This window comes from Taudactylus pleione, unplaced genomic scaffold (assembly GCF_031769625.1).
Source record: "Taudactylus pleione unplaced genomic scaffold, aTauple2 ptg000276l, whole genome shotgun sequence".
NCBI classification, from domain to species: Eukaryota; Metazoa; Chordata; class Amphibia; order Anura; family Myobatrachidae; genus Taudactylus; species Taudactylus pleione.
In genome coordinates this window covers 11902061-11918142 of record NW_028284678.1, presented here as the reverse complement: position 1 = coordinate 11918142, position 16082 = coordinate 11902061, and the positions used below count along the sequence as shown (strand labels likewise).

Here is a 16082-nt window from a genome sequence, read left to right as displayed (position 1 = left end):
ACGTTCACACCTTTTTCCAGGGTGTTCTCAGGATCCAGCCTCCCTTTGTGCCTCCTGTGGCTCCTTGGGACTTGGCGGTGGTGCTACGGGTCCTGCAGGGTCCTCCGTTTGAGCCTCTTGAGGCGGTGGAGCTCAAGTGGCTGACATTTAAGACGGTTTTTCTCCTGGCAATTGCTTCGGCCAGGAGGGTGTCTGAATTGGGGGCGCTTTCCTGTCGCCCTCCTTTCCTGATTTTTCACCAGGACAGAGCGGTGCTCCGCACTCGTCCTGAGTTTTTGCCCAAAGTGGTCTCGAAGTTCCACATTAATCAGGAACTTGTTGTGCCAGCTTTTCAGTCCCCTGATCTTTCAGCTGGTGAGACTTCCTTAGATGTGGTCCGGGCGCTTAGAATTTATGTAGACCGGACGGCTTCGGTTAGGAAGTCTGATTCCTTGTTTATCCTCTTTGGTTTTCACAAGAGGGGTTGGCCTGCCAACAAACAAACGTTAGCCCGTTGGCTTTGTTCCGTTATTTGTGAGGCTTATGCACAAGAGGGTTTACCTGTGCCAGCCTCTGTTAAGGCTCATTCCACTCGTTCTGTGGGTCCCTCTTGGGCTGCTAGACGTGGCGCTTCTGCTGTTCAGCTGTGTAAGGCGGTCACTTGGTCTTCTATTCAAACGTTTTTGAGGTTCTATGCGTTTGACACCTTCGCCTCTCAGGATGCTTCCTTTGGACGCCGGGTGCTCCTTTCAGCACAGGAGCGTCCCCGCCCTTAGTTGAACTGCTTTGGGACATCCCTAAGGTCAACCCTGTGGATCCCCTATGGACCCTGAAGTAGAAAACAAGAGATATGGTAAGAACTTACCTTTGTTATCTCTGTTTCTACGAAGTCCATAGGGTCCACAGGGCGCCCGCCCTGACGCACCTGGCTTCAAATGGGCTGTGTGGCTGGTCACCGGTTTTCCGTCTCCTATTGCTGTGAGTATGGTTTCTTGTGTGTTCCAGTCTTCCTTCTCTCTGTTCCATATTCTCCTCCGGCCTAGGCTGCTTACCAACTGAGGTGCCTGTGGCTCGGGGGCGGGGTATAGAGGAGGACCCAAGTGCATCCTGGGAGCTAAAAGCTTAACTGTGTGGTGCCCATGGATCCTGTTCCAGCTATAACCCCAAGGTCAACCCTGTGGACCCTATGGACTTCGTAGAAACAGAGATAACAAAGGTAAGTTCTTACCATATCTCTTGTTTTTATCCTCTGCTTTGTACTTGGCTGAGATGTCAAAAGTGGAAAAAATGCACAGATTATCAGTGGTGCATACATGACAATCACCATGTCAGCGCCTCTCTTTGAACAGACTGGCTGGATTTCATACATCCATAGTTAAAATGCTACTTACTAATCTATATTAACATATAAACCCCAAATAAGAGGAATCAATGGTGAGGACCGCAGGGTAATAGGAGTTTTATTATGCAGTTTTGTCAGTGTGGGATCAGAACATCTTTGATCGCCTGGCGGAGCGAGGTCCTCAGGTCACAGATACTGGTGGCATAGTGGTGAGATAATCGCAGGCGGCTTTTCAGTCACCAGATTGGAGAAGCCGATTTACACAGGAGAGGAGTAACTGCAGCGCGGGAGAATGCACAGGATGGATGAAAACGGCAGAATGTTCTAAGACATCCTAGCTAAATGACTGGCGGAACTGGGAGACTGAGCAACAGAGAATGAGCGTATGCTCATCATCGAGAGGTGGCATGACGAGTGGACACCACCGGCAGCGGTACTCAGGGAACCGTCGCCAGCTGCTGGACCCATACAGGTTTGCATTTTTGCAGACAATAATGGGGACATTGATGGACATTTACTAGTTTTGGAATGGACTTAAAAACTCCATGATTTACCTAAGCAGGAGTGGGTAAGACACCTAGTGCCCAGTCGGCATGGAGAGGTGCTAGAGGCGTATAGAGTGGATACTGAGGACTGTGGAGCTTATGAGTAACTCGTAAGGGCCCTCCTACAGAAATATTTATCACTTTATCCACTACAGGAAAAAGATTTAAGTCTTGCCCATGAGTCTTAATAGCACCCATGAGCAGTTCACCACCCAAGTACGCAGTACGTGGTAAAGGCATCTGGTGTCACCACATGGGTTTCACTGATTGACCTGATTTGCCAGGAGCAGTTTTACTGCAGTTGCACCCAAGAGGTGAGGGAGAAGGTGCTAGACTAGGAGCCCAGCTAACCGTCAGTTATGTGGAGATTCAACTACAAGGGCAAAAGTGCCTGACCTTCAGCCAACCCCAAAGCGCTGTATAAACAATGGGAAACCCTTCTTCTCCTCATCATCCCCCGAAGTCAACACCTTCCAAACCTGGTGGTTTTGGCCAGCAACCGGTTCGTCCTGTTACTGAGAGTAATCGGAGATTACCAGTGCCCCAACTGGAAAAGCTACAGCTGTGGGAAAATTGGATATCTGTGGATGAACTGCCCCAAATCTGAGTGTTGGAGCCCAGGTTGCTTGTTTAACTTGTAGAGGTGAGCCCAAATAGAATTGGGTGGCGAGGTATTTTCTCGGAGTTGTAGGCTGTTAGAGGAGAACTGAAGGGCATGTCTGACTGTTAGCGCGGACTGATGCCAGATACAAAGGACAGAGGTGCAGTGCCTAGGGTGTAGACTGGGAGGAGGCAGAGTTATGCCCAAACAAGTGGAGGTAGAAGCAACCCCAAGACAGGAACTGACCTTAGAAACTGTAGGGCCCTATGGATGAGTTTTCTCTGACTTTCTTCCCAAGTCATTGGACTGGATACCAGTTTGTGAGTTTGCTCTGGTACCAGCTCCTGTGCTGATGGCACAAAATCATGACCAGGACATTGTGGTTCAAATTAGCAGTACTGAGCCAGGAGGGGCCATATGGACAGAAGCACCCTATGGCCTGTTTGAGTAAAATACTGCTATGGTGGAAGGTGGGGTATGCCACAATTGGTACACAGCGGTTGGCAATTGTGTGTGCATTGGATCAACTTCAGCACTGTTTGCGCAACTGGCCCCCCACAGTGGTAACTGACCACCAACCTTTTGATTGGCTACAAACTACAACTGACAGACTGTTATGGTGGACCCTTGGACTTCAGGGTTACTATTTAGACACTTTCCCTACAAGAAAAGGCCCATTGTAATATGGATGAACTGTCTAGACTGGAGCCAAAGCCCCCCAGCTAACTTTACGTCAAGAGACTGCGGGACCAGGAGTCAAGTCATTGGGACATGGCCTGCATTGATGGGGGGAGGAAGAGGAGTGTGGCCGGAGACCCAGCCCCCTTGGTCAAGATGGCAGCCACAACACTGAGGAGGCTAATCCCTAATTCTTGGTGCTGCAGTTCATCTGCTGTATCCTGTTACCACCAGAATAGTGCAAAATGCTGTTCCATTCTCCAGCTGTTCATGATTGAGCCCAGTGTCTTCAAGCTAAATCCCTTTGCCACCATGCAAACTGGTCCATGGTGAGAGACCAGTGGGAATTAACAGACACTACCCAGAAGGTGTTGCAGCAGCCTGTCCACACATACTCAGAAGTAGGAAGTTTTGGTGTATGAGCCTGCTGGTGGGAGTGTTGCTTGCCCACTACGCAGTGGGATGAGGCAGTAACAGATGGTCCTGCACCATCACAATCAAAAAGCCTGGAGTGCCGGGTACAGTAGCGGAGGTTTCTCTGCCGCCGGCTACCAGCAAACCCACAGATTAAGTATATACAGCAGATTGCTGTTTACCAATATACTGCTGAGTGTACATGAAATGCCTGAGTTATATGATTAACGTGCATGATATCTCCCTATTATTGGGTTAGACGCTGGTTGCTGTTATCTGCGGGACTTTTTTTTTTTGCATTATTTGATGCTGTGTTGTGACGTCTACTAACATTCTGGACCAACTGAACCCTATTTCTTGAGCTTTACTAATCTGCTCGACCAGCTGCAATTTATATTAACACTGTCTGTGATTACTATACTGGATACTGATTGGACCTCTAAAAATAACGGACCGGTTTTTTGCGCTAGTGTTATCCAGGCTTACACATATATATCTTTTAGCATCATATGCATTAGGATAATTAATTCTTGGCCATACTATTTCCACCTGCATACCATGGTATTGCTTATGTTTTTTAATGTTATTTGTATAATTGTTTTATTGCAATAAATATAAATATTTTCAAACCAGCAGCTGTGTAGTTAGCGCTCCCATTTTTACATTTTTTAGGTTACTGACTGAGAGGGAACTCTTTAGGAGTGGTGAAGTAAGCCCACTCAGGTTACTAACGGGCCAGTAGCCACCCTTTATTCCAAGTCCATGGACAAATATCTGTGATCACCTGGTGGGTCAAGGTCATCCGGTCACATTCAGTATTGAAAATGAAGAATCAATCCGTTTTTGGTTTTCACGTATGGAATCCGTTTTGGCTTTCACGTATGGGCACTGGAGCAGAGCTGGAAGCGGAGTGGAGGGATTTCTTTGAATTAAATAGTGGTACTGCATCTGTTTCGGTTTTGTGGGATGCCTCATTTCTCAGCGGCTCTCTTATTCGAAGAGTTGCTGGCTTGAAGTTTTTCTATAAAAAAGTTGAAATGGATTTGGAGGCTTCATGTAAATCCTTGGAGTTAGCCTATATTGCTGACGGCTCAGAATTAAATTAAAAAGCATGGGGGATGCCCAAAAATTGTGGATGGACTGTTTGATGGACAAGGCCCAATATAGGCTACTTTTTAATTCACACTTGCAATAGGCATCCGGTGATAGACCCGGTTCTTATCTCGCTAACTTGGCCCGAACTGAACAAAAGTCACCCAATACAGTGATAAAATTAGTTGGGTCAGATAACGTTGAATATGTGCGCACCACAGATATTGTGGAGCAATTCGTTAAATATTACTGTGACCTTTATAAACCTAGGTTGGTTCATTCCCAACAGGAGGTGCGTGCGTTTCTGTCTGCTGTATCACTCCCGACACTCTCCCTGGAGGCAAGAGACTCCCCATTGACATTAGAGGAAGTAGAAGTGGCCCTAAAATCATTCCCAAATGGTAAAGCCCCCTGGCTTAGATGGGCGTCCCCTGGAGTTATACAAAAAACATAACAAAATATTTGTACCACAACTATTGGAGCTTTTTAATCAAATTTACGTAAACAATATGTTGCCAAAGTCTATGTCTGAGTCACTGATAGTTGTCTAACCTAAATCAGGTAAAGATCTTACCAGGACTGATTCATACAGACCCATTTCTCTCCTCACTACAGATGTGAAAATCCTTGCAAAAATATTAGCCTCCAGGATTAACCGGGTCATAACCCAATTGATTCACCCTGATCAGACAGGCTTTATGCCCGGCAATTCCACGGCAATAAATTTACGGCGGTTATTTACACCCTTACAGATAAAACGTGGGGACCCACATACCTCTATTATCGTGTCACTGGATGCCGCCAAGGCGTTCGATTCGATTGAATGGGTATTTCTCTGGGAGACTATGGAACGTTTTGGTATTGGCCCAGGTTTTATTAAGTGGATAAAGCTTCTATATACGGATCCTGTGGCGAGGGTGTCTGTGAACGGATTTATTTCCACATCCTTTTCTCTGTCTAGGGGAACAAGGCAGGGATGTCCCCTGTCACACCCATCATGTTCGCTATGGCCATTAAGCCCTTGGCTTGCATGATTAGAACTCACGCTGACATACAAGGGTTTCTGCTAGGATCAAGGGAAGATAAAATTGCGCTATATGCGGATGACATGCTACTTTTTGTCACGCACTTTGATACCTCTATGCCTAAGGCTTTAGAGGTTATTGACTTATTTGGAAAATATTCTGGCCTATTAATTAATTGTATCCTTCCCTTTAGGGGAACTTGCCCTGATGTTCATGTTATAAATCTTCCTTTAAAATGGGTGAACTCATTTAAATATTTAGGAATATGGATCTCTAATACCCCTCAACAATATTTGTCACTGAACTTACTGCTGCAAATTGCTTATGTTAAGTCTCGTGTCCCAATTTGGAGTAAACTGCCACTAACTTTTTTTTTTATCATATAATTTTATTGGGGTATCAATACAAGAGAAACAGGAAAAAAAAAACAGTGCAGTCCCTAAGGGGGATTAAGGAACAAAGTTAAATATTCGCCATACAAATCGATAAATAACAAGTATACTGATATTGAAATGTAACTTTTCTTTTTTCCCTCTTTTTTTTTTTGTAATTCCTTGGGAAAGTAGGACAGAACAAAGAAACAAACAATATCAAGAGAAGAAAAAAATAAAAAAATAAAAAAAAAAATATATATATATATATATATATATATATATATAATATGTGTGTGTGTGAAAAATAAAATAATAATAATAATTGAGTAGAAAAGTAAATAAATAGATACAAATTAATAATTTGGAAATTATGTAGAAGGGAAAATAAAAAAAATAGAAATAACAGTCAGGGAGTGGAGAGGAAGTTAGCGAGCTGGGGGGGATAGAATAAAGAATTTGAGAGGGAGAGAAAGAAAAGGAAAAAAAGAGAAAAGAGCAGAGGGCAAATAATTATGGGAGACCAGGAGGGGTCACACCCTGGGAGCCGTACCAGGGAGACCAGATTGCGTTAAACTTGTCCACCGTGTTGTGTTGGAGGCTCGTGATATATTCCATTTCGGCCACAAACCAGACGCGGTTGAGAAACTGTTGACGAGTAGGAGGGAGTGGTTGTTTCCAAGAGCTAACAATCTGATACTTGGCGGCACAGGAGATGTGTAGGACCAACTTATTCTCATGGTTGGAAAGTTGACAGATCGGGGCACACAGGAGCAACGAAGCAGCAGTAAGAGGGGAAGCATAAGGAGTCATTGACGATATAGTAGATTGGACCATGGACCAGTAAGGGACAATATATGGACAGGACCACCAAATATGGTAGAAAGAGCCGACTTGTCCACATTGTCTCCAACAAAGGTTAGAAAAATTAGGGTATATTTGGTGAAGATGCTCCGGGACAAGATACCATCGAGTGTACACCTTATAAGAGTTTTCCTTGATGGAGACACTAATTGAGCATTTCGATATATTAAGGCGTATAGCCTCCCAAGTGTTTTCTCCCAGAGAGGTACCCAAGTCTATCTCCCAACAACACTCATGGGTCTCTAGGGGCGGGCTAACCTGATCTAGTATAGAATGATAGATCTGAGAAATTAATCCCTTTTCCACGGGTCTATAAATACAAAGGCGTTCCATAGCCGTGGGGTTTCGTAAAGCGGCAAGAGAAGGGAGGGATGAATGGACAAAGTGGCGAATCTGGAGATACTGGTAGAAACAGGACTGTGGCAGAGAATCTCCCGTAACTCTGTAAAAGAATGGGTGGCAAAATTGCCCAGGATGTGATGAAAGCGGGTGATGCCAACTGCCGACCATGTAGAGATCATATGGGGCGAGTGGCCAGGAAGAAAAGAAGGGTGAAACCAGAGAGGTGTTTGAGGCGAGGGGTGAGTAGATAGAGAGAACTTAGTATCGAGAGAGTCCCATACAGATAAAGTAAGAGTAACTGATGGGACCAACGAGATACAGAGAGGTCTGAGTTTTCTGGGGAGCCACGGTAGATTTGAGACCGATGGGGTGTTGGTGAGTGCTGATTCAAGATCAACCCATCGTTTGGTTCCCTTGGGAGAGTGCCAGGAGACTAGTTGGCTAAGTCTAGAGGCTTGGTAGTATTTGGATAACGAGGGGAGACCTAGGCCGCCAGCTGAAGTGGTCTTGAAAAGGACTGCTCTACGTATACGAGATCTTCTGTAGTTCCAGATAAATTTACCATAACTTGCCTGTAAAGAAGATAGAACGTGGGGAGGGACTGCCACAGGAAGGGTTTGGAAAAGGTAGAGGAGTTTGGGAAGGACATTCATTTTAATCACTGCTATGCGGCCCGTCCAAGAGATAAATAGAGAGCGCCAATGAGAAAGGTCCTGTTCTATGCCCCTAAATAGAGGGAGATAGTTTGCCTTGTAGAGACCATGATAAGATTTTGTCAGGTTGACACCTAGATATTTAATGGATTCCAAACGCCAGTTAAAATTGAAATTGAGACGGAGGAGCTCCAGAGACGACCTCGGGATATGGAGGGGCAAAGCTTCTGATTTGTTGTTGTTGATTTTATAACCTGAAAATTGTCCATAAAGGGAGATTTCTTGGAACAGATTTGGGAGGGAAATCAAGGGGTTGGTGAGAGTAAGGAGGACATTGTCGGCAAATAGAGAGATTTTATACGAGGAGTCGCCTACTTGAATGCCAGAAATGTCTGGATTCCCTCGGATCTTACAAACTGCCACTAACTTTAACGGGAAGAGTGAACCTTGTTAAAATGGTTCTCCAACCTAAAATCCTGTACAGTCTGTCATTCTCTGGTGTACATCCCTCAGAAATTTTTTAAACAGAATGATGGTCTTTTATCCTCTCTACTATGGGCCAACAAAAGAGTCAGGATCAAATTAGATACTTTAACTAGGCCTCGTGATTCTGGTGGCTTGGCATTACCTTTTTTTAAATTGTATTATTTTGCTGCACAATTGGCACATGTATGGGAATGGATTAATAACAAAACTGATAATTCTTTGCCCTCCCTTGTCCTGGTTCACTACAATACAGGCCTATCCCCATTGCAACTATTGTTGAGTGATAATATACATATAGTTAATATCCCCTTAATTAGGCAGGCTATCACTATCTGGAGACTGGTTTCACGTCTATTACAAGCAGAGGGCATAGATCCAGATACTCCTCTTGCCCAGGCTCATTGTCTCAGTGAGCTCTCTGCTCTTCAGGTCGGTGAGGCCTGGGGCCAGTGGGGTATAGTGTCTATTGGGCAGATATTTCAGGCAGAAACGCTAAAGTCCTTTCACCAGCTGCGTCTAGAGTTTGACGTCCCCTACCATTTCTTCTTTAGATACCTCCAGCTTAGACATGCCATCAATGCCCAGTTCTCTGAAGTTCCTCTATCTCTTCAGGAGCCTCCTATTAAAACTTTATTGCAATCTGCTGGTTCTGGCTGCTTAATATCTGGGATTTACACTAACTTGCTGAATAAGCACCATAAGTCTGAGTTATTATCTTTAAAACTGCAATGGGAAAATGATGTTGGAGTAATGGAGGAGGATGATTGGAGAGCAGCTCTTGCTAGCCCTTGTTTTGCTACCACGTCCGTTAGATACCAGCAGATACAATACTTTATAATACACAGAGTATATATGACACCCGCCCGATTAATGAGTATAGGGGTCAGGTCGGACTCCAAATGTAAAAGGGGAACTTTTGGCATTTAATATGGTCTTGTCCTCTGGTGAATTCCTTTTGGCAAGTGGTACTTTGTGTTATTATTTCTACTGGTATACCTCAAGATATCCTTACCCCTGTGACATGCATTTTGGCTGTGATTGATGCAGACTCAATCGATAAGCACGCCATACGATACACTGTTAGTCTCTGTACGCTTGCCAAAGTATGTATAGCAAGGGAGTGGATGGCGACTTCTGGGCCAAACCTGGGAATATGGTTATCCTTGGTTGGGGCGGTTGCTGCGCATGAAAAGTATGTTTATACTGCCAGAAACGCAGTACAGAAATATTATGCTGTCTGGGAAAGATGGCTCGTTTCTTCACATAGTTGTTCAAGGTTGACTGTGCCTAACCTGTTCACTGCTTAATTCCAGGGAGTCATGTTACCAAAATACGCTAATATTGTTGTGTGAGGAGGCATCGCCGTATACCTATATGTCGAATTATTTGTTGTTGGTAATTTATGTGAAGGAAGGAACATAATTAATTTGTTAATTAAATGCTATAAATGAGACCAACATTTATTTATTTTTCTTTTTTATTTCTCTTTGCTGTTTTTTTTTGTGTGTAATTTATGTACTTAGTTTTTATTGTATTATGTACAATGTTCTTATAATGTAAATTTATTATGCATAGAAAACTCAATAAAAAATGATTGGATTAAAAAAAAAAAGAAAATGAAGAATCGCGCCCGAATTGCTGTACTGAATTGCTCCATCGGGCGCCCAAAAGAAATAGCCGCTGGCTCAAACAATTTAATGTCCCCTTTTTGAGTTTACTATCATCCAGGTGCTGTATTGCACATACTGTTCCATAGTGTGATATGGTAATGATCTAGGAAGGTGGGGATGTAAGAATAAACTGGTGCCGTTTTCCCATGAGGGAGAATAGCTTTTCAGTCAGGAGCAGGATGCTCCCATTTCTAAGATCTCAGGAGGCAGATCAAACCATTTCCAAAGTACCCCAGTCCCAGGATCCAGGCGAGGAGGAGCAGCCATGATAGAAGACCTCACAATGTTGTGGCATCAAACGGTAATGTACAACGTGAAAAAAACCCAAAGCGGAATCGGTTTCTATTAAAATAAATAGCATTTGTGAAGAAATACAGAAGAGGTATGTTACGTCTTAGACCACGTATGCAGCTCTGTAAGCGATACAGTATATACGAAGGGATCTGCTCACACTCTACTAGAGTTATGGCTGCTTCATGGCCAGAGACAGATTGAAAGACTTTGCCAAGCTGCTTTACGGTCTTCTACAGGTACATATTTACTAAACATTACCGTAACAATATTCGTGCTTCGGTGCAAGCAGCGTTTGGAAGTAATGTGGTTAGCGCGTTTATATTCCGTTTACATTTATTGGGCACGATTCAATTCAGCGCGATGTAAATAGCGCCGGGAGATAGCTCCCGGAGCTATTCAATTCATCGCGCTGTTAGGTCGGGGAAGGCTCGTTCTCGCGCCTTAAAAAGGGTTTTTAGGAGCGATAACGGGCATTCCCCGACCTAACTTCCCGGCGCGAGGCTGTTTTCCCGGCGCTAAGGGCAGAAAACAGCCTCGCGCCGGGACTTTTGTCGGATTTCTTCTCTCATCCCCGGAGGGATGAGAGGAGAAATCATTAGTCGGAATTGTCAGCGCGGTGTATTGAATAGCTGCGGGAGCTCACTCCCGGAGCCATTTACATCGCGCTGAATACAATCGAGCCCATTGAGAGTTTAGTCAGTTGAAGTAAGTTCCGCTTCAGCATCACCCCATTGTGTATACTTCGTGGAGGAGGAGGCTAGGGGAGACTACACGATAACCTGGTTTCCTGGACTTCTCCACAGCAGCGCAGGCTGCCTTCCTTAAATTCAATAATTACTGATATGTTGTGGTCAGGTGTTTAAACATTTTGTTTTTGGGTTTTATTTGTCGTTTAAAGGCAGAATTGTACAGGTAGTGGCCCAGGATGGCAGCCATTCTATACCCCCCCCCTCCCCGGCCCCTGTGTTCTTTATTCCACTAGCTACCAAAATCATTTCCCGGTGATCCGTTGTGTAGTACCCCTGATTCCATTTGCATTACTTTAGTACCTCTTATCCTGTGACAATATTATCTATATCTGTGGGGTTTCCCCCTCCTTTTAAACTGGGACACCAGTAACCTATTCGGTAAGTCCACTTTGGTTCCTTGTTGGTTTGTACCTCTTCCATATTATTTTTGAAGGACCTGTGCGCTATATGTTATGACCTTTTTGTCTTTTTGTGTAGTTTTTTTTTTGTGTCTCGCTGACTTGTAATGTCCATGTAATACCCAGTATGATGGCCATGTGTAGTAATTCCCTACGTGGTGTCTTAGTGACCATGTCTATCCATCCTTTATAGAGCTGGTCGTGGACTGTATGAAGTTTGCGGAAGTGAACGCGTTGGGGCTGACGTTGGCTGCGCTTAGCAGTTACGATTACAGCATGCGAGCAGCCGCCAATCACGTCCTCGGATCCTTTGTCTCTCACATGGAGGGCGCGCGTTTCAGGCACAAGGAGGAGGTGGGGACCAAGCATCATGAATAGCATTCCAGGCTTATCCCCTTTACATGATCACTTTTATTTTTCTGATCCTCGTTTAAACAGTCTCCCTTTTCCTCCTCTTTCCCAATCGTTACTTCTAAAACGTTTTTGCCTTGTGTTTTTTAATTACTCTCAATATTTTTTTCCATTCATTGCTTTTCCCGATTACCTGACCTGTACACCTTATCTGCCACTCCAGCTGCTGTATGTTCTAGACGTCCTGAAAAACGGAATCAGACAGGAGAATTACCGGCTGACGTTCTCATTGGCTCTGTATAGCGCTAGAGCCGCCCAGCAAATCCTCAGGCCAGGTAATGTTCCGTAACTGTAAAGGACTACAAGAAACATATACAGCTAACTAAAGCAGCGTCTTCTGCATCGTATCCCTGTATACAGACTCAGGTGCACACAGATGTACAAATGTCACACATCTAATTGTCATTGCAATCTACCATTGTAGTTTTATCACCCCCAGTTTCATTTATGCGAATAAGATGCACATTTTCAGGGCGATAGACGCTGAGTCGTCCTGGACCTGAGTCATCCTGGTCCCATTTGCCGCAACTTCAGCCCCATCTCTATGTAGGCAAGCTAGCCCATCCACACCAACGCAGTCTCTCTAGGGGGGAAAATTTACTAAGATGGGGATTCTATTTGAGAAGTGATGTTGCCCATAGCAACCAATCAGATTTTACTTCTCATTTATCTAGCACCTTCTAGAAGATAATACCTTGAATCTGATCGGTTGCTATGGGCAACATCACTTCTTAATAGAACTCCCATCTTAGTAAATTTACCCCTAGGTCTCAACGATTTCAAAATTATTTCAATTTTCACCTAAGGGCCGGATTCAATTAAACGCAAAAACGTTAAAGTTTTCGCATGTGTGAACTTTTTGCCCCCTTTGCCCAAATGTGTAACTTTTTCTCTATCGCGTATGCGGGCTTTCAGGCAATGTTATTACAAAAGACGTGATGCGGCATTCACCCAGGTCCAAGTTCCCACATTTTTAGCACAAAATGGGGGTTTTGCACATTTTTTCACCTGCTCTGAGATGGTGAAAACTATTAGCCACTTTTAGCTGCGCCGATTCACATGTGTGAAAAGCCGCGGGCAATAGGATTGCACGATACACATTTTTGGCGAAAAGATCGCACAAGTGTAAACTTTTCGCCAAACCGAGGCTTTTCGCGGCTAATTGAATTTCCCCCATTGTCTTGGTAAAAGTTGGTAACCTTTCAGAACTGAAGGAACAAGCACACACTGCATGAACACTATGGTGTAAAAACTAAGGGCCTGATTCAGACCCACTCGCGAGCGGCTGTCCGCTTGCAAGTGGGTCGATGGTGTGCACTGCGCATGCGCACGACGGAGGGAGCTCCGTCGTGCACATGTGCGAGACGCGACGCGCGAAGGACTTTCCTTTGCTCGTTGTGTCTGATCAAAGGGGGCGTGCTGTCGATGTTGATTGACAGCACGCCCCCTTTGGTGGGCGTGCCGAGGGCGTGCCTGCCAGACGGAGACGTTCCCAAGGGAACGCCTACCGTCAGAAGCCGGCCCCACTGACATCCCTAGTGATGTCAGTGGGAGTGATTTTGGCTCTGATAGAGCCAAAATCAGTCCTGGCCTTGCGGTTGAAAAACTCAACCGCAGGCTTCTGTTCGCACTGGCGATGGTCGCGATGGTCAAGGCCATCGCGACCATCATCCTGCACGCTCGTATAGGCTGTGGGTGGTGACCCACAGCTATACGAGCGTCCAGGAGGACGCTCCATAGTTATGGAGGTGGGCCCTGATTCAGAGCGAGCGCTCTGGTCAGAGCGTCCGGCTCTGAATCAGGGCCTAAGTTCTATGTTCCACCAGTCTCATCCCATAGGGTGACCTTAGAATGAAATTACACTTGTCCTCTGTAAGTGATGGAAAGTTTTCATATTGTTGTTTCTTGTCTATTACTGAACAGAAGAACATATGTACATTAAGATAACCAAGTTCCTGCTATCTCATGAGTACTTGGACCTGAACAAAGTTCCTGACTTCTACAGACTGTTCTTTAGCTCCGACATAGAGGTAGGTTAGTGCCCAGCCCGCTGTCCGGATGTCTGATGCGGTAGACAGGTCTGCATTATACTGTAACGCTCTCTTTATGTTGCATGGATGAACAGCACAAGGCAGAGCGCAGGTGGATCCTCACCTTACTGAGTGATGGAATGAGGGACAAGTATTGCTATGAGCTGTACGATTACCAGAGGATTTTCATGGTCCTGATGACGTTTTACACCTGTCCCCTGTGTGATGAAACATTGCAGGTAATGGATTGGCTTTTCCCCGTCTTTCTCCAACATCATGTAATTTAATGCTCGGCTATTACCCTTTAGTCCTTCCGCTGCCAGTGTATGTGCCACATGGGCATCTCAGGAAGCCACATACACCTTCTCTTATCCGCAATGCCTTGGGTGCGCTAAGAGTACCTTCCTTTTCTATTTATTTATTTTTTATTTTAACCAAGCAAATTTTATATAGCTTACTTTTTCATGTCTTTCAATACATAAATTATACCTTCTTTGGTGACTGCTAACATTTACAGGGATACGATATATTGTGTACCTTATTGGAAGCTTGGTCTCTGTCCTGGGCCATGACAGACAGGCTGAATGCTAGGTCTTCGGTAGTGCATGCAAACTCATAGTAGGGGGAGATGTGTCAAACCTTCTATAGAGTATAGTTGTGGAAGTTGCTCATAGCAACCAATCTAGCTAGCATTTTATTGGCTGTGCTAGATAAATGATAGCTAGCTTATTGGTTGCTATGGGCAACTTCTCCTCTTTAGAAAGTTTGTCAGACCCGGTAAGACACCGATCATTATTGATATGCAGGATGAGATTTCCATTAGTAGGATTTCCAGGTAACTAAGACTCTACATCATTACAGACCTGAGTGTAGGGCAGACTACAACCTGGATTCTATGTTATTGACAATGGAAGCATTATAGATGGCTAAACCTTACATAAACACAACTATTTTCTCTTTTTCTCCCTTCCTCTCCATTAATACATGTGCGATATTACATGTACATGCTTAGCTACTATCGCATGCATCGTGATCCGTTCATTGTGAATATCCAGCCTCTCTCATAAATACATTGAAAAAGTTTTGTATAGTGCAATTCAGGTCACCGAGTCCCTTTTGCCTGTTACCTTTCCAGAATCAGATCATGGAAATATTTCTGAAAGCCTCTAAAGTTCCAAAAGCAGCTTATGAACTCCTCCGAGACCACAGCCTGCTGACCTGGATACTGAATATCCTGGGGAAGTGGTATGTATCCAAACCCAGCAGTATGGAGTCACCCAGCCATGTGCCGCATTGCACATTACTGGTTCAGGGGAGGGAAGAGTTCTAGTGCAAGATTAGTTCTTCTATATAGTGGATGCTCATTGTCAGGTCATTGTGTTGTCTGAGTATATGCAGACTCCTCCTAAGTGTACAGCCATGGCCAAAAGTTTTGAGAATGACACAAGTATTGATTTTCACAAAGTCTGCTGCCTCAGTTTTTATGATGGCAATTTCTATATTCTCCAGAATGTCATGAAGTGATCAGATGAATTGCAATTAATTGCAAAGTCCCTCTTTGCCATTACAATGAACTTAATCCCCAAAAACAACATTTCCACTGCATTTCAGCCCTGCCACAAAAGGACCAGCTGACGACATGTCAGTGATTCTCTCGTTAACACAGGTGAGTGTGTTGACAAGGACAAGGCTGGAGATCACTCTGTCATGCTGATTGAGTTAGAATAACAGACTGGAAGCTTTAAAAGGAGGGTGGAGCTTGAAATTGTTCTTCCTCTGTTAACCATGGTTACCTGCAAGGAAACATGTGCAGTCATCATTGCTTTGCACAAAAATGGCTTCACAGGCAAGGATATTGCTGCTAGTAAGATTGCACCTAAATCAACCATTTATCGGATCATATAGAACTTCAAGGACAGAGGTTCAATAGTTGTGAAAAAGGCTTCAGGGCGCCCAAGAATGTCCAGCAAGCGCCAGGACCGTCTCCTAAAGTTGATTCAGCTGCGGGATCGAGGCACCACCGGTGCTGAGCTTGCTCAGGAATGGCAGCAGGCAGGTAAGACTTTTGGAGGATGGCCTGGTGTCAAGAAGGGCAGCAAAGAAGCCACTTCTCTCCAGGAAAATCATCAGGGACAGAC

At 44.6% G+C, this 16082-nt stretch overlaps 1 protein-coding gene across 1 annotated transcript in view; it reads left to right on the top strand.

Annotated features, from left to right (window-relative positions):
- The window catches only part of URB1 (URB1 ribosome biogenesis factor), a 144227-nt gene that overhangs the window by 116422 nt on the left and 11723 nt on the right, over positions 1 to 16082 (top strand). The window contains exons 31-35 of the mRNA XM_088481649.1: positions 11697 to 11857; positions 12078 to 12189; positions 13838 to 13944; positions 14040 to 14183; positions 15080 to 15189. Of these exons, the coding sequence (XP_088337775.1) occupies positions 11697 to 11857; positions 12078 to 12189; positions 13838 to 13944; positions 14040 to 14183; positions 15080 to 15189 (634 nt within the window). The remainder of the gene's footprint in view (positions 1 to 11696; positions 11858 to 12077; positions 12190 to 13837; positions 13945 to 14039; positions 14184 to 15079; positions 15190 to 16082) is intronic.